At 38.9% G+C, this 19,412-nt stretch overlaps 1 protein-coding gene across 4 annotated transcripts in view; it reads right to left on the bottom strand.

Annotated features, from left to right (window-relative positions):
* The window catches only part of DMD (dystrophin), a 1,175,169-nt gene that overhangs the window by 195,534 nt on the left and 960,223 nt on the right, over nucleotides 1–19,412 (bottom strand). For all 4 annotated transcript variants that reach the window (XM_048495459.1, XM_048495460.1, XM_048495467.1 and 1 more), the window contains 2 exons: nucleotides 12,043–12,163; nucleotides 10,826–11,094 (listed from right to left, as the gene is read on the bottom strand). In XM_048495459.1, the coding sequence (XP_048351416.1) occupies nucleotides 10,826–11,094; nucleotides 12,043–12,163 (390 nt within the window). The remainder of the gene's footprint in view (nucleotides 1–10,825; nucleotides 11,095–12,042; nucleotides 12,164–19,412) is intronic.

Here is a 19,412-nt window from a genome sequence, read left to right as displayed (position 1 = left end):
TCTTGCATGGCATGAGAGCATGTCGTTTTTGAATGGGGCTGGGGCAGGGACGATGAGGCTTTTCCCACCCACCCAATCCCTGTTATGTTGTGAATGTTTAAAATGTTGTTGTTGTCATAGCCATTGGTGGGTTGTGCATGGGGGATGATCTGCTGGAATGGGGAGCTGGGGGAGCTTCCCTGTTTAGCGCACCTCCTTAAGATGTAGGGGTGGGGCAAGGTCACTGTAGGGATGCCCCGTTGGGGGCTAAGAAGCTTGCGCCTCCAGTCATGGGCACTTCACCGGTCTGAACTTTGTCTCACTCCAATCTTTCACTTGGTTTATTCCTCCAGCAGCTGGGCTGAGGAATCAGTTTGCCCTGGGGGACAGCACTTGTGCTCCCCAGAGGCTTGGATCACCCCCCATGCTGCGCCATCTGATTTCCTATGCTTTCTGTTAATAAAGTTCTTTGGCTATGGCCAGTTTTTCTTATTCACTCAAAAATTGTGTTAGGGTCTTATTATGGAAAGTTGAACCGAGCGTGAAGGGCCACACATCTACCCACAAATAAGGTGTTGAGTAGTTCTGCCTTTTCTCCATCCCCTGTTAGCATATTGCCATCGTCTCCATGCAGTGACTCCATCCTATCTTTTTTATTCCTTTTGCTACGGACATAACCAAAAAGCCCCCTTTTTTGTTTTTAACCTCTCTGGCAAGCCTCAGTTCATTGTGAGTATTAGCTTTTCTGACTTTCTCCCTACACATCTCCTTGTACATGTCCTTTTTAAATCTTAGGTCAGTTGAAAGTTCTTTAGCCAGCCCTCCTGGTTTCCTTAGACACCTCCCATTTTTCCTCCTCATTGGAACTGTTTGAAATTGTGCCCTCACAATCTCACTTTTCAGCAATTTCCATTAATTGGACAGTATTTTTTTTAAAATTGGAGTTTGTTGTTGTTGTTACCACCATTATTGCATTTTATGTTTTATTTTGATTGTTTGGGCAAGTTGGATAATCTAACATTACCTGTGGTGTTGAATGATTTTAGCATTACTGCTGACACTAGTATTTTAATATTACTGCTGATTTTAAGCTATATTTTTTTGTAAATTTTGCCAATTTTATTTGGTTAATTTTCATAAGCTGCTTTGTAAACTTTCAATTATATGCGACATAAATGGCTGAAAAAAAGATTGTTTTGAATGAATGTCAGCATTTGTTTCCTACTTTTAGTCTAAGCATATAACACGTTTAAACACTGCCCATTTGCACAACAGAATTTGAGGTTTTCAATTGTAAATTCCCTGTTTTACATATTAAAGGACTTCTTTCCAACTTATGGAAAGTGAATCTGTGTCAAGTTGATTGAAACAGGGTAGATCAAAGTTTTGTCTTTGTTTCTCCCTGTAAAGAGCTGGAGATTTCACAGTGTTAATAAAAAGGAGGGTCCCTGCTTTTGCCTGGTGCTCCAATCTTGAAATTGAAAGTTCAAGTTGAAATGCCTTCTCTGAAGCTTTCCAGAGTGACTACACTCAGAAAATGAATGTCATGCATACCCCAAGTTTACTTGTGAATGTGCTCTTTCATCAATGTGATATAAATGACTGTTTGGCATTTAAAATGTAGATATCCTTTTTTCTCAATAGATTTCTTTTTTCCTCTTGAACGCTCTGAATGATTTCACTTATGGTCAATAGCTAACACTATTTGGTCATGTATAGAATACATGCATATACTTGTGAGTAATGTACTCATGAAGTATAATGTTTGAATCCATACATGCATAAATAATTAGTGTGAGAGCATAAATGGTTCATTTGTTTTGGTAAATCTATTATGAACTGAAGGGTACAAGTAATTTATTTCTAACAGATGACTGTACATTCTTTCAAATGTGGTGCCATGTCAGAAGGGATCCATTAATATAAGTATATTAAGGCAGTCCTACTTCTGTCCTACTATTTGATCATATACAAATCCTTGATACAGACCTTTAGAAATTTGGTAGTAAACAACAACCAAGGGGGAAAAACAGTTCTATAGTAAAAAAAATTTTTTTCTTTATTTGAGCTAATCTCATGACCTTCATATTTTTTTTCATATCTACTGATAGGAGTCTTTCAAATTTTCTTGCTATGAAATCTGAAACTGCAGGTGTACTGCAGTTTTCAAATGCTATCAATCTAGACTGCTAACAACTATTAATATTTTCCAGAAAAGTAATGTTGCTTCATACATCTATGATAAATTCACTGGACGCAGTGTGTAACAGACATAAATTCACTGGACACAGTGTGTAACAGACTTCACTCTATGATACACCTCTGAAGATGCCAGCCACAGATACAGGCGAAACGTTAGGAACAAGATCCACAAGACCACGGCCACACAGCCCCAAAAACCCACCACAACCAACATAAATTCAAAGTTTCCCAGTTCTGGGACGTGAGCCCACTACCCACAGCAACATAAATAGAGAGATGAAAAGCTGTTAGGTGGAAATCTTTTGTCTTTTGTTCCTGAAATGGACTGGTGAAATTTCAGAAATACACACAGCTATATGCTTTTCAACATCTGATCTTTCATTAAGTAGGGGGTGGACAACATGGCCTGTATGGCCCCTCCCAACTCTATAATTCTACAATCCACACAAAGCCATTAGGAGAGGTAATAAAGGTAAGGTATGTGCCCTGACCTGGATGGCCCTGATCAAGTCAGATTGCGGACACTAAGGAGACTCAACCCTGGTTAATGCTTGCATGGGAGACCTGTTGCCAGACTTACCTATGATGGACCAAGACAGTGGCATCCCTACCACCTCAGCCAACCCTTGGGGTGCCTAGCAGTGCAGTGTCAAAATGGGAAAGTGAGGAGAGGACTGCTGCCTGCCTAGCAGCAGTGCCCTCTCACCTTCAGGCATTATTTGCTATGATTGGCCTGCCCAACCTCCCTGGGGTGGCATGAGATTTCCTTTCTTTCTTTAACTGATAAGCTTCTCTTTTCTTCTGGGTGGCTTATAACAATTAATTTGACAAAAACAATAAAATAGTACAATTAAACACTAAGAATAATAAATAAATCTCTTCATATCTCAACACCATTAAACATCAATGGAGGGAGAAATAAAACATCAATGGAGGGAGAAATAAAATTATAATCCCCTATAACTAAAATTCAAAAACCCACTGAAGGGAGGGCTAAGAGAGAAGGAAAAGGGAGGCCAGCTAGTTAGATCCCATTGCTGTCCTCATCTATAGGCCTTGGCAGGCCTGGCAGGCCCTGCAAAATTGTACAAACTGGTAACTATTGCAGGGCTAAGCAGGAATTTTATGGGGTCTCACCAGTGTGGCTTGAGATGAAGTCTTTTTTTGCCACCTCTGTGCTGTAACTTTGGCAGGAGGTCATATAAATAGCTCTGGTTGTAAACTGATTGAGCTACAACTACTTCAGCAGCTATAGGGTGTGTTGCTCAAGATAGGTAAAGTATTGGCAAACACCCTGAGACAATCTGGTATGATAAGGAGAGTGTCTGTGGGTGTGCTGTGAAGGAGTGCCCATGGTGCTGAGTGGCATCTCTGGAACCTGGTAAGAGCCTTGTGGCATATCAGGGGAGAGGGATGAAGCTTGGTATCTCTAAACATATGTGGTTGTGCAGATGGAGAGAAACAAGGCCAGCAAAGTGGCAGCTGAGTATGTAGCCAGGGTTGACCTTCCCAGAAGGCAGACCAGGTAGATGCCTTACCCTTAAAATTGTCATGGATCAGCCATTTAATAAATTTAAATAGTACTGAAATAAAGTAGTTGAACCCATACTTGGCTGCCTTGTGTTATCATGGGTGTGTGTGTGTGTGTGTGTGTGTAGATTGCTGGGGCAATTGTTATACTATATCTATTTAGATTAGAAAAACAATAAAAAGTAGACAATTAATATTCCACATATAGATTATTAGGTCTAGGATTGCCACATCCCCTTCCCTCCAAGAAGTTAGTATATATGACAGATTTGTTTAAAGCCTCTTGGCTCAGTGTTAAACTTTGAGAACCAATAAAAAAGACACAAAATCTTTATATGAGAGTGAGTCAGTTCACTCAGCATGCCAACAAAAACTCAGGTCAAAGATCACTACTGCTGGAGAACCATATTCTGTTCCTGTATCTTCATGTGGAGCTTGCAATGAAATCAGCGGGGTGTGCCTATATAAAGGAATAGCTTATCTTTTTGTTATATATGGACAGCTAATATTAGGATAAAAAGCAGAACTAAAGCACTCTGAGTTATAATATTTCAAAAGCAATCTTTTGAGTAGCTATCCTGTTCAGCCTTCTGACTTAATGGGGCAATTTCAAAGTTTCTCTGCCTTCAGTGGAACAAAAATTGTGACAGCTAAGTAAAGAGTTTATGGTGTCTTTCAGACGCCTTAGTTTTCCAGTATCATTTTCCTTTGTTACTGTTTTGTTTTCCTTATTTCCACACAGCTTCATTAGCAGTCCTTTGCTGTCCTAATTTTTCCTTGTTTTGTTTCCCCACTCTTTCTGAAACCTGTTTTCCATTGATCTTTCTTTTTCTGAATGTTGATCATGGTGCAATCATAGTGATCATTAGTTTTGTTTTTTTACCATTTTGCAATGCCTGGTTTTTTTACCATTTTGCAATGCCTGTGCCATTTTGCAGTGCTTCGCCCACTTCACCATTTTGTCTTGAGGTGGAGTAAGCATTGATTCAACTTTTTTTTTTAAAAAAATGCCTACTAGTATTACAGCATACCAGCAATAGATCACACAAGCACTGAATGAACCATAATGGCCAATCAGAAGGTTGGAAATAAGAAGCTAATCCTTGCCTCGTTGTATCAGAAAACTTTCTTGAGAATTGTGCCTGGGTGGCATTTTCAAATTCTGTGTGCAGCATAGGTGGACATGTCAAAGCAGCAGCAAGAGAGCTGGCAGCCCAACATGCCCCTTGTGAGCAGCTGAACTGAGATGACAGTGAGGGAGCTGGCAGCCTGACAAGCCCAAGATGGGTGGGAAGCTGAGGCTGTGGCGTAATCTCTGCTGGCCAAAAGTAGTGCCTGTGCAATATATGGTGTGTCCCACTAATGCATACACTTTCTGTGAACAAAATCATTGCACAGTAATGATGAACAAAGGATGAACACAGCAGAATTCTTTATTGATGAAAAGTACAAGACAGTGTAAGGGTACTTTGAAAAACCTCAAAAATAATATTCCAAACCAATATTCTCAAAGCTCTGCTGTCAGCCATGATCATAGTTATTCTGAATTCTTCAGCTATTCTTTATAATTCAAAAAGGGAAGGAAGGGCAGCATAGCCAACTGAAACAACCAATTCAACACAGGAAAACAGGGAACCAATTAAAATGATAGACAGGTAAGCTAGGTACAATTTTGTAGTGGACTTCAGGGATGGCAACTACATAAGCCAGCAGGGACCAGTTGGTTCCCCCATGACTCCAGCACAATTTGCCCCATGACTCCAGCACAATATCCTATGCAACCCCCCCCCCCAACCCACAGCAAAAACTGAACATTCTGAAAATAAAAGTATAACACACACATGGGAAAATTCCACATTGACACAGACAATGTGGAATGATCACTATGATTGCACTATGATCAACAGCAACTTGGAGGCGGGGGAGGGGCAGAGTTGCAATCTGGAAGACACCAGTATCTGCATTAACTCTATGTGAACTCAATTTTACAATTGACATGATGCAACTGAATTAAATTTCTCTAATACTAGCAGCATCTCAATACTAAATGAATGCCTTCAAGACTGGGATTTATTTGTATTTGGTAAACTGAAGCAAGGACATCTTCAGAGTGTTCTGAAGAAATTAGTTAAAAAATAAGTTGAAGCATGATAATGTTCTATTTGTAATTTATGCTTTGGAATTTGTTAAAACTAAGAAAAGAAAAATAGTGTTTACCTTCTTGGATGCAGAAAAAGCTTTTGACAATATTTAACGGACATTTATGTTAAAACATTAGAATATCTGAAATGTGGACCTAGATTTTTAGACTGGATACATAGAATATACACCAGACAGAGAATGAGAAAATTAATGCCATTTTAACAGAAGTTCAAATTGAAAAAAGAATGAGGCAGGAATGTCCATTAACTCCATTATTATTTATCTTGGTTTTTGGAACTTCTGGCGATAGAGATCAGACAAGATTAAAGAATTATGGGTTCAAACATAGAAGAAGAAGAAGAATTCAAGATAAAGTGTTAAGAAGATGGTGTATTGACAATAAATAATCCCCAATTTTCAATAAAATATCTGATGGATCAAATAGAATTATTTGTATATTTTGAAGGATATAAAATTAACCATCACAAAACAATTTTTGCAAGATTACTAATGAAACAAAAATAATAGATGTTGGAAAGATAACTGGTTATGATGTTCTTGTCCATAAAATTAAATATTTAGGAATCAATACGAATGGACAAAATGATAATTTGTTTAAAGATAATCATGGAACAACCTGGAAAAATACAGTAAGATCTACAAAGATGGTCTAAACTTAAATTATCCTGGTTAGGAAAAATTGCCAATATTAAAATGAATGTCTTACACAAATTGAATTGTTTGTTTCAAATGTTGCTTATACATATACAAGAAAAAACTTTGACTGCATGGCAAACACGTATTAATAAATTTATTTGGAGCTACAAAAGGCCAAAAATAAGATTTAAAGTTTTACAAGATGAAAAAAGAGGTCTAGCCATACCTGATATCTAATGACACCATCAAGCAGAAGGACTTGATCTCTAACTGGATACAAACCCATTTCAGAGACTTATAAAATTAGAAAGCAGATTTAACAATGGGTATACATAGTTATTTATGAAGTGGAAAAACAGATAAAAAGACAGATTTTATTAGAAAAGACTCCCATGTAATAAGAACTTTTTGAAACCTGGAAAAAAAACTTACTTATGACTTAGTCCCCCAACCTCAACTTTAAAATCTCCCATATTGTGACAAAGGAACACAGAAGCAGAATGACAATATACTCTATAAGGAAATGATCAACAAGAAAGAGAAAATTAAATCATGGCAAGAGATAAAAGAGGAGGGCAAGAGAATACAATGGTGGATATATTTTCAGTTGGCATCCAGGCTCAGGAGAGAATTAAAACTTCAGGGAGGAATATTACATGAAATGTAAAACTCTGAAATAAAATTTCTCAAATTTACAAAACTAAGCTTTAATGAAAAGTAATTTTCTCATTCTGAAATATACAAGATTGATGGTTTAATAACTTCTGTCCTTTTAATATGTTTGGATTTTATGCAGCCTTTGTTCTGAACCAGTGTGACTTCACAGCTCAGAACTGTGTGGTTTCCTAGAACAACAACATTAAGGATCACAAGCCCAAGTACTACCACACTGTGCAAGCAAAGTTATTATTTATTGTATATAGAAACAGACAACAGAGGATGAGCCCCAGAATAGTGACTATCCTGAAAGTAATTATGCAGACAATTAGATCAGCAGCATTCAATTTAATTGATAGATAACAGTTTGCTATCAGATCACAATTAACATGAGTAAAGAAAGGAGACTTTTCTCATATGTTGCATGTGCTAGCCTATATATATTCCATTGAATTACACCCACTAAGCAAAATATAACCTATTGTTTGTGAAGAAGCTTCTAGGGCAGTCTACACTAACAAATTTAAGAATGCAGTAGAAAATAAAACTGTGGGGCCAGAGCCGCGTTTCTGGTCCTACACAGCTGAGTTAGTTTTAAGAAAAACTAAGTTAGAAATAAGAGCAAAAGACATCTGACATTTGAAACAAACAGACAGTTTCTACTTAGCAGAATTTAGAAAGTTACAGAAGGTTACAGAAGGTGAACTCCCCCGAGGGAGAGGCCCTGGTGCTCTCAGGTGAGAGACACGCCCCCTTTCGGGTGGCTCTCAAGTCACGCCCAGCATATGAAAGACCCCAATCTTTATAGATACAGAATACAGACGTCACACAATCCATCCCCTTACTCACGTATTAACCCATACTCCTTTCACGTGCTACAAGCATGTATGGTCAAATCCCATTGGTCAGAATCTGTCTCCTGGTCACAGTAAGACAACCTCTTATTCTACGTCAAACGCTGCATGCTGTTACCTCTAGGCATATGCAAAGGACAGCCATAAAACTAGCTTGCTCCTCCAAGAAAAACCCGTTTTGCTAAGTTTCTCCCAGAGAGAGCTATGTCCCTAGGCAATGCAGTTCTGACTCTACATACTTTTAGATCATAAAACTTTTCTTTACCAGCATGAAATGATTCTAACAATTCCCCAGTTTGAAATGTTAAAACATTTAAAAGAGTTATACATACACTGATTCTAAAACAATAGAATTATAGTGAAATACAAATACATGTGAATTTCTCATTATCATTTATGTGTTCATTTAACTATATAGAAAAACACTTTGTAATTTAACTAATCACATTCATTTCTAACCCAAAAACCAAAGTTATAAAATGCATTTGTCTTCTGTCACGTAGTAACCTGTAGTTACAAGATACTAAAGATGTTATCTGTACCTGCCTGCATCTTTTGCTAGCAAGCTGGTAACATGCAGGCTTGCTGGTCACTTACACAAAGCCATTTTGATTCATCAATCCTTGGTTCAGGCACTTGATTAAATACAAATTTTTATACACATTCTGATCCATTCCCACAAAACACTGAATAATAATTAAAAAGCCACTTGGCAGACAAATCAATTTCTTATAACTATGCAAACTGAAACCAGAGTAGTACAATGAAAGCCCTAAGTTTGAAACAAAACAAAACAAGAATCCTAAAACTTACGAAAAATGGAAGGGGGTATTAACTGGGGGTCGTTCTTTGTGCAAACAACACAACTCCTTTGGCCATGGTATGAGGGAATTAGAGTTCTTTCTGTTGGAGACTCATCTTAAAAACTGCTGAGTTACATGATGCAGATTCAAGCACTGTGAGAGATGAGGAGGGGTTTCTGTTCTGCCTTTCCTCCCACAGACATTTTCTCAAGAGAAAGTGTGGGCAGGAATGCAGATGCTGTTCTTTGCCCTTGCAGTGCCTGGGGTTGCGAATGTCTATGACCGTGGTGGCGAACCTTTGGCATTCCAGATGTTATGGACTCCATGCTGGCAGGGGCTGATCTATGCAGTTTTCAAAAAGAGTCCTCAAGGGAAACGGAAAGAGAGAGAGAAAGTCTAGGGGACAAGGGTGGAGGGAGGGAGGAAGAGAAAAAGCAAGAATGCATGGGAGAGAAGAATGAGGCAAGAAGAGAGAAGCAAGTGGGGAAAAGGGATGATCTCGACAAGTTCGTTGCAAGTCCCAGCTTGTAAGATACTTATTAAAGAAAAGAGGATAAAAAGTCAGATTGGTTAAATGTTGACAGTAGATGGTAAAATGAAATTGGGGGAAAATGTTCAAAATAACTATTTTGTTGTACTTTTGTGTTTTGTTGTAGAAAACATTGCCTCATGGGTCTCTCAAATAATCTCTTTCAGTCTTAAATAGTGAAACGAATTTTCAAATTTGGCTATACTACTTTCATGTAAAGATACCAGAACTGTATTTTATGACATGCATGCTGAAAAAGATAGCAGTTGACAGCACTAAAAGTCATTCTTCCAGTAAATCAGTGAACTACCAAGATCAATCTGCACAGAAAGTAGCTTAATAAAGAGTATCTGTAGATTCAAATGCACATAATATGGAAAAGAATGCAAGGAATCGCAATATTACCAAGGAAATAAGCATACTACCATAGAAAATCAAGATAGCTTGCTACATTAGCTGATTTTCTATGAACTACTACAATTTGCTATTGGCTAGAGTCCCCACTCAGTGTGGGAAAGTGTTTTCCCAGAGAATTATGCATATCACAAAGCAATCAAAATATGTAGGTCTTTCAAATGCCAACAAAATTATAAACCAATTTAAACATAGTCATACACCAAATAGGACTGATATAAACTCACTGCAGTGTGGATTTGAACCCAAACATTAGTTACAATTTTTATACCTCATATGACAAAGCTACAATTTATTTAGTATAAAACTAGAGGTATTTTCTCTGTGACAATTAGCAAACTTACAAATGGTACAGGCATCTTTTGGAAGCTTCCCATGCAGGGTATAATATACGAACGCCTTGAAGAACTAATAGTTTTGCTCATGCCATGGTAATTGCCATTTTGAATATGATTTTATATGGAAAAGAAGATTATTACATGGAAAATTATTCAATTAAATAGAACATACTGTCTTTAATATACTGTTAGCAGCTGGCAAAGCTCTTTGATTCAAATGTCTGAACGTGTACTGAATTTATCAAAGTTAAATCTCAAATCTGAATTGTTATGTAGATGATGATAGTATCATATTTTCTCCTTAAATTTAGTAATATTGATTTTTCACTTGAACTTAATTTTGGTATAAGAATTAATAGAACGTAGCATGACGCCTGGAGGGAAACAGTATAGAAGGGGGGAAAGTATATCTTAGGACTTTTCTGCATTCGCTTTTTCCTCATCCTCATCATTCCACCTGTTTCTTTGGTGTTTTGTAAATGTTCCACATGTTTTACTCCCTCTAGAGGTCGGTTCAATATAGCAGAAGATTAAATCTAGTTTATTTCCCTACTGTTTTATGTAGCAGCTTTTTACTCTTCATAAAACCTGGTGTAATATCAACCACTAGAAGGAGCAAAACACACATAGAACTTATTTTAAAAATGAAGAGATAGGAAAAAGAAAATGTGGAAAAACTCTCAGTTTTATCACAGCTGATGAATGAAAGTACAGTTTTACCTTCAGTTTTTCTAGGTGATCTTGGAGAGAGTCAATCAGCATATCCCCAACTGGTTGCCACGACCCCTTGATAGCTTCTGCCTGGCGCAGCTTCAGGTCTAGGTCATCCATTGCTTCCTGAAGCTCCTGCAGTCTTTCAAGGGCCTCATCTATCTTCTTTTGCCAGTCAGAAGATTGTTGATTCAACTTATCCCATTCTGTTTTTACTTCATCTGCCTGCTTTCTCAGGAGTCGACTGACATTCTGGGCCTTTTCTTCTCGAGGCAGCTCTAAACATGAAGCTACTTATTAGACTATGGAAGAACTGAGCATAAATGAAAAGAACACTTGAAAGCTATCAAATACCCTTTGTAAGAGCCCAGATTGCAGAATGATAGCATTATCTAATGTTCATTGTATAAATACATTCAAATTAATGTCTGTTAATTAGAATTGTTTTTAGGTATCTGATTGTTTTATGATTTTATGTTGTATTTTAGTTGATATATTTTGGCTGTACACTGCCCAGAGCCCTCTGGCGGTGGGCGGTATAGTAAATCAAAGGTATGTATGTATGTATGTATGTATGTATGTATGTATGTATGTATGTATAAATAAATAAATAAATAAATAAATAAATATATTGAGCCTTTATTGAACCTTAACCATGCACCTACTGTTTTGAAGTAGCCTTTGTTATACTATTTAATTCATTACTGAAATACCATTGAAACAAACCACATGGAAGCATCACAGACAATACAAATATACAGCGGTTTTAAGTTTAAGTTCTAACATAATTATTTGATGCTATTATATTACAGTATATATTCCTCTCATGCTGGCATTAAACTTCAAAACTGGATATTTAACCATGATGCCATTTTTTAAAATGCTTGGAGTCATGTTGATTCTTATGTATGGTCTTTACAATTTTTTCTTTTAATTTCTGTTATTTCTTCTGTTAAGTTTGCAATGGTCTCTGGCTATCAGCAATAAACTTGTCATTGAATTTTTTTTTACATCGTTTCAGGTTGCATTTATAAATATGCAAAGGCACAATTTAAAAAAGGATTACAGAGTACCTTGTAAACAGTGTGTGTGCCCATCTCTAGTCCAACTCATATATAGCTTGCAAATACATGTGATGCTCTGACACTGACAATAATTATATATAGATCTTTTAGTAATTGCTTATTTCTTTATTGATACTTAGTTACAACAAAACATTCAATTACCTCTAGGCTCCTGGTAGAGTTTTTCTAGTCCCTCCAAAGGATGTTCCGCCAGGAAGATTTGTACGGTCTCCAGCGCATTCAGGATAACAGGCTCCTTAGTTTTCAGTTCCCTCCTAAAAGCCTATGACAAGAAACAATATAAAAGGAAACTGACATGCTACTTTTTGTGTGGTTCTCATTGTACACAATATTCCCAATTTGAATTTCTACCTGTTTTATATGCAATAAACAAACTAATAACAATAAAAATAGTGATATTATGTTAGAATTCTCATAAATTAGAATTATTGTTTATTGTAAAAGTAACAATAAAATATAAGTGCAGGAATGTTGTATATTTGTTTGGCTAATGTGCTATGCTGCAAATTGAAAGGTACTCTGAAAAAGGTTTTTTTTTAATTATTAGACCTTCTTCTGTGACCAGTATCAGACTTCACAGAATTCTGATGTTTAGTTGGATGGGATAAGATTTAACTTGATTTACACTGAATGGCAGCTAATGCTGCCTAAGAGGCAAGAGATTTCCTAGAATTCATGGCTATAACTTTGTTGTGATTTATGGTTATAACTTCACTGTTGCTAACACTTAGGCTGTTTCTGCACAGCGGCAGGAAGCGGCTCTCCACAGGCATAATTCATAATCACACAATCTCGTGCAGGCAGCACCAAGGCTGCTGCGACCCACAGAGGCAGCTCTGCATGGAGCTGCCTGGGGGCAGAGGCATTCCTCCCATTGGGCAAAGTGGGCAGCTGCTCAGGGCATCTCCTTGTGGTGGGCGACAAAATTGCCGGTTCGTTTGTGAGGGATTTTGTATTTTCAATGTTTTTTCCATTATTGGCCTGCAGGGGGTGCAGTTTTTAGGCTAGCAGCACCAAAATTTCAGGAAGTTTTTGGGAGATTCTCCTGATAATATCACCCAGGTTTGGTGAGGTTTGGTTTAGGGAGTTTAAAGTTATGGACTCCCAAAGGGAGTGCCCCCATCCCCCATCATTTCCAATGGGAGCTAATAGGAGCTGGGGGCTACAACTTTGAGGTGCCATAACTTTGGACCCCCTGAAGCAAACTTCACCAAACCTGGGTGGTATCATCAGTAGGGTCTCACGAAGATACTCTGAAATTTTACTGCTGTTATCTTAATAATTGCACCCCTGACAACAGGCACCCCCTAAATTTCCCCAGATTCTCTTTTTAAATCCATTCCCTTCCTGCCAATGCTTGTTTTCTTTCTTTCTTTTATTCTCTCAATGCCTAATAAAGGTTATTAGTATTATTATTATTAAGTCCACCCCCTTCGGCATGGATTTAAAGGGAGAATCTGAGGTCCTCAGTTTAAACATTGAAAGTGATTCAGTTTTAGAGTGGGGGAGAATCCACCGCAAAATAGCATCACTTTTAATGTTGTTTAAACTGGGGACCCCAGATTCTCTGAGGTGGATTTAAAAGGAGAATCTGGGCTCCCTAGTTTAAACACCATTGAAAATGATGCTGTTGGGGGGTGGATTCCAGCATCACTTGTTTAAACTAGGGAGCCCAGATTCTCCTTTTAAATCCACCTTGAAGGAAGAATCTGGGGTCCCCAGTTTAAATAACGTTGAAAGTGATGCTGTTTTCCCCAATTGGGGGAGACTGGATACAACACCATAAAATGTTTTCGTAGCAGTAATAAAACATTTTGAAAGCATCCCGACAGGGCTAAGGGCGTTGTACAACAGAAACTTCCCCATGAACAACCGAATGGAATGGAATACTGCATAATAAAACTGGATCTCTATGTGCTGTAGCGATCAGTGGGAAATATAATATATGTGGCTACTTGGACAACGAACAAAGAAGAAGTAAGTCTCAAGATGTATCTCAATCATACTTACTCAATAGGACAACTGTCCAAATATTATGTTTAGGGCTGAGAGTCAGTCTTTTTTCTTTCCTATTTTACCCTTTTAGCACAACCTGTGAAACTGCCTCTCTGAATCTGATGAGCAGGATATAATCAGCAGTGAAAATTATGCTAGTGTTGTAAAACAGCAAGTACATAATTGTTTGCCAAAGATTCTACTTCCTTTTACACTCCTTAAATAAGAGAGGCTTCACAACATCCTTAGGATACACTATGGCCGTATCTGCACGGCCCATTTACGACGGCCTGGGAAGCCAAAAGCCCCCAGGCGCCCGGTCCTACAAGCGCGCCGCTGCTGCGACCTGGCGCCTCTTCCTCCCGCGGGAAGCGTCAAGCAGCCCTAAACAACTAACCCTTTAAAGGGTTGTTGTTGAGAGATCGTCTTCCTGCGGCGGTGTGAACCCCGTGCGGCGGGGCGCTTTCTCCCTCAGCCCGCACTTACGGTGTCCTCGCCGTGCATTAAGCGGCGTCGCAGCCCTTACTGTCCTCCGACCTCCAGGGGTCGGAGGGCAGCGCGTCGAGCAGGCTCGCGGCAACGCCTTACCAGCATAAAAGGCGAAGCACTTCGACTCCGTCGCGGGAGCTGTCATGCCTTCTGCCCGGCCTCCCGTTGCGGCCGAGGTATGAGGGCGTGCAGGCGGCCTATCATTCAGTATTTTTAATTGGAGGACATTTATCTAATATTCATCCTATACCTACGCAGCTGTTATTATTAAGCCTGTGATTTAATGCTGATTTTTCATCTCAATCTGGAACTATAAGGGCAAGAACTGCAAAAGACTATTAATTCAGTGTTACAAGTTCCTCAGTGCCATTATGGACAGGAAATACTTGCTATATTGCTTTTGTATTGGATCTTTTTTTTAGAATTGTATATTAATTCAATTGTAGTGGCTGATATTGATGTCTTGAAATGCCAATGCATTGTTTTGAAAAGATTACCATAAGAATTTATAGTACTAGAGTCTTGACACATTCATGCCAAAAGAAAGTGAGCTATCATTGATAACAGAATTAGCCCAAATGTATGCCTAAGTTATAACCAATGATTTCAGGCTAATTTTATTGAATTCCTGAATTTCTCCCACACTTTGTGATGACTAAAGAGGAAATCGAACATGCATAATATATGACCTGACAAAAGAACAAGTAAACTACTTCATTTAAGCCCTTCTATTTGTCACAAACACTGGGGCTATAATGAAGATCTGCTCACTATTTTAATAATGCAAACATTGATTAGCTCATCTCAGACACTAGCATCATATGAAAGTCTCATTAGGTGACTTTAAATCTATTCATTTAAGAAATCGGACAACCTCCAAATGAATGATGAGATGTAACAAAAGAGGAAGCTTTCTGTTTAGGGCAGAAACATTACATATACAACTATCTTCTTAATAATCTCTTCTACTGGAAACTAAAAGAAGCAATACTAAAATATTTTGAATTAATAACTTTCCCTAACATCCGGACCAATTCCCAAGTTCTGGTCCAAGCCATTCTTACTTTCTGCCTTCAGCACCTATGAAATCCTAAAAGCACCTTATCTCTGTCAATTGCTGGTGTTACTGCCAACCACCTTCCTCCCAGCCTCATGTGGCACAGTGGCTTGTCTGACTTCCTCCCAGAGTACAGGAACAGCTTTCTGCTATCTTTGCTCTACTATGTCATATTTGCCAGGCCAATTTCCAGCCAGAAAATGGGAACCAGAAGACCTTCTGACCTACAGAAGCCCTGAATCAACATACGAGATACATTTTTATAATCTTCCAAATATCACATTCTGAGTGGTATCCCAATTCCATGTACACAGAAAGTAGGAACTGTAAATTTTCTTCGAGAAAGAGACACTGCTTTTGGAAGCACATGGATTTACAGCATCTGTTGTTGAGGACAGATGAAGCTTTGAACAAACAATGGCCCATTCTGCACAACACAAATAAGGCATCCCGAGGACGCTAAAAAAGGTATCTTGAGGAGGAGCTCCATAAACCTTTTCCTCCAAGACAGCCTCAGGCTATCTTTTTTTTTTCTATTCAAAGCATCCTATTTTGAGGGGGCTTAAAAGAGGACTTTTTCTGGCCAAGCTGTGTTTAAATATTTCCTGCTTGACTGTGCAAAAGGAACAAGCAGGAGATATTTTATTTTTCCCACAGTCCACCCCCTTTCCCTTGCTAGAGCATTTACTTTCATTTTCACAGCAGCTTGCACCCACTGTTTTGTGCTGCTGAGATTCTCCATGCCTGCCTTAACCATTTGGGGAAGGTTTCCCACAGAGGTTTACTCTGCTTGCAGCTCATCTGATTGCTATTTCCATTTTAAAAGTACATGAATAAAGCGTGTTTTTCTTGGCCATCCCACACACGTGTCTTTTTTTCTCTGTTTTTTGTTTACAGAGTGCTGTCTTTATAGCTATGCACACATGGGTAAGAGAATCACAGTGCTCAGTGAATGGGTCTAGCTCCCATTAAGAAGCATTGGATACTCTGCAGACTGAGTGGGTTTTTTTGTGCAATAAAAAAAACTAAGTTGGTCCATGGAATGTAAAAGCTAAGAGGTTCTTTTTAAAATGTCCTAAGAACGTTTTATTTGTGCTGTGCAGGAAGCAAAAGCACAAATGGGTTTTTAAAAATGTCCTAAAAATGTCTTGTTTGTTGTGCAGAATGGACCGATGTTTATATATACACATACAGTCTTTAAATAAATACATTGTAAACATAATCTATATATGAGTTCCTGAGTAAACTGTCATAGCGAAAAATTGTCCCATAGGGTATGTGAAGTGTTTCCTATCATTACTGCTTTCACAGTTTTCCTCACTTCTGAGAGCAGATCAATCAAATTTTGTCACATAACAGCAGAATACTGAGTAACTTTCTATTGCTGCTCGAGAGCAATTGCATGTTCCGCTGAGAAAATCATATGCTTTGCAACTTGATTAAAACCTGCTGAAGCTCTTGTTTTTCTGCAAAATGAAGTAATGAATAAACAAATATTTTGTCCATACTGACAAACATCACCATTATCTTTGTACTGTATATCTTGTGTTTATTCAGTATGTAGGGATTACAGACCTGTGAATGGGTGCCAAATTTCAAGGTTTATATTTCATATATTTGCTATAAACCAGCTTATAGTTTAAAGCTAGTTCTCTTCCAACCCCTCTCTTCCTAACCTATGCATCTATGTAATAAACAAATTGAATATTTTTTTCCAACCTCAAAAGGCCAGAGACTTTTCAACTAATATAATTCTTTTTAAGAAGAATGAACTGAAATCATCAGAGTCTGCTGGAATTCCAAATAACTGTCTATTTTAGCACTATTACTAAGCAACAATAAAGGAAATCCATAGGGCATGACAAGTTCTGTTGTGTTCAGGGAATATATCAGAGAGGGGGAGAAAATCCCCAGGAAAGTTCAAATAAAGGATCTGTCAAAGGAAGCCTTAACACTGGTCTTATTTTCCACCCTCTCTCCCCGAGAGACATCTGAGGAATACTAAGAATGACCTAAATTTGAAGGTTCTCTTTTGTTCTTTTTGTTCTACAGGGAACCAAAGTGTCTGCAACTAGGCAGATTCATAGTATGACATAAAAGCGCTACTACATGGTGAAAAGCTTTCTACAAGTAACTGAACATTGCTAACTTTGATAGGCAAGAAAAATAGGTGATGTGACCAGGATACATGGGTCTATAGAGATGTAATGGAAAACAGACACATGTTCAAGACTCCTACAAAGTAAAAAAAAAGACTTTGAAACCATTTCTGATAGCATGCATTTTAATATTATTTCTCACCTCCAAAAGGCTTTATAAACTCACACTCGTATCAAACCTCCAGGAATCCATATGGCAAGCTTTTTGCATACCACTTAATTCAGAGATATTATAAAATTATCCATGAGGACAGAGCCCTATATACCTATTTTTGAACTATTCTTTTCCTTCAATATCTTGGGCACCTCGACACGTAAACTGCCACATCTCATATACATTCTCCCATGGGATCAAGGCCAAGTAAACTGGGTTGAGCTCTTTTTAAAAGTGTTTTGGGGAAAGAATTCCTGCAGAACTCCCCCTCAAATGCCTCTGACCCATTTTATTGGCCAGAACCCAGGTCAAATGAAAATCGCTAAATTAGCAACTTTTGTCTTTAACCCAGGTTGCAAACACTTCCTGCTTGTTTGTGTGAACTACAGCATTCCATCTCCACCCCATTCCATCCATCATTATAGTGGATTCCCCACGCGGCCGCCATTGGAGTGGATACTCTAATGGGCAGCCACCATGCCATGCAGATAGGTGGCTCTGTGGAGAGTGATACACTTCCCCTTAAATCCACATCTACAATGATACCAGCCCAGTGTAGACATAGCGCCCTGGATTTCTCCTATAGTCAGGGTTTTTTTTAAAATCTGAAACCAAGCCTCAAGAACATTTGCACCCTTCATTTAATCCTCCTTTGCTTCATTGTTGCGACTGGCAGGATTCTCTGCTATGACTGCAACTCAACCTGGGTCTGCCTTGGGGAATAGAGGCAGGAACACCATTGGTTAGCTGGTGTTCATTGGCATACACAAGGTGCATAGTTTTGCCCCTCATTGTGGAAAGCTAATGTTTTTGTGTTTCAGTCCTTTCATGCCATCACAGGACTATCTGGATTGTGGACCACATCATCATTCACTGGGCTGCCAAGTATGCATCACCTTCTGGTTGGGGGAGCAATCTTGGCCTTGCCGACTGCATGACTGTGTTTTGCATGGAACAGAGGGGGATGTGCTGGGGTGCCTTGCTGTCAACACTGGATGGAGCGTTCACTAGGGACAGACCACCTCACACCTTGATCATTCAGCTGGGAGAGAACAATCTGCTTGTGGAAAAGAGCATGTTGCTGGCTTACTGAATGACAGACCTGGAGTCTGACCAGCTGGCTGCCAGGGACAGCCATTTTCTGGTCACAGCTACTGGAGTGTTGGGTATGGCATGAGGCGTTGGCCTCTGACAGAGTGGACCTGGCTAGATGGAGCACTTGTAAGGACATGGTGTATTTTGTGTAATCTCTGGGGGGAAGGTGCGTCACCCACTCTGACATCTCATTTGTATTCCAGCTCTGTATCAGAAAGGCAGCATCCATTTATCAGAATGTGGCATGAACCTATGGCTTCACAGCAATAGATCTGTGCTGTGTGATTAGTTGTTGGCTTAGGAAGCTTTGGCAAGAGCAAGGTGGGTCCCTCACTCTTTGAGGGGTTGCACATGAGGACTTATTCATTCCAAGGAGAAGGAACCCGTATGTCAGCCCTCCCCATTTGTGACCTCTCCATAAGAGGTCTTGGTGTAGAGCAAGCCTGGGACCTCATGCCCAGATGGGGTGGCTGGTGGCTCATGCCTCCTGGCAGCAAAAGGATTTTATTCAGACACCAAAGCCCAGATGGCTCCCTTGCTGCTCTGGCTTTCCTCCAGCATT

Source organism: Sphaerodactylus townsendi, linkage group LG04 (assembly GCF_021028975.2).
Source record: "Sphaerodactylus townsendi isolate TG3544 linkage group LG04, MPM_Stown_v2.3, whole genome shotgun sequence".
Classification (NCBI taxonomy): Eukaryota; Metazoa; Chordata; class Lepidosauria; order Squamata; family Sphaerodactylidae; genus Sphaerodactylus; species Sphaerodactylus townsendi.
This window is presented reverse-complemented; position numbering and strand designations above follow the sequence as displayed.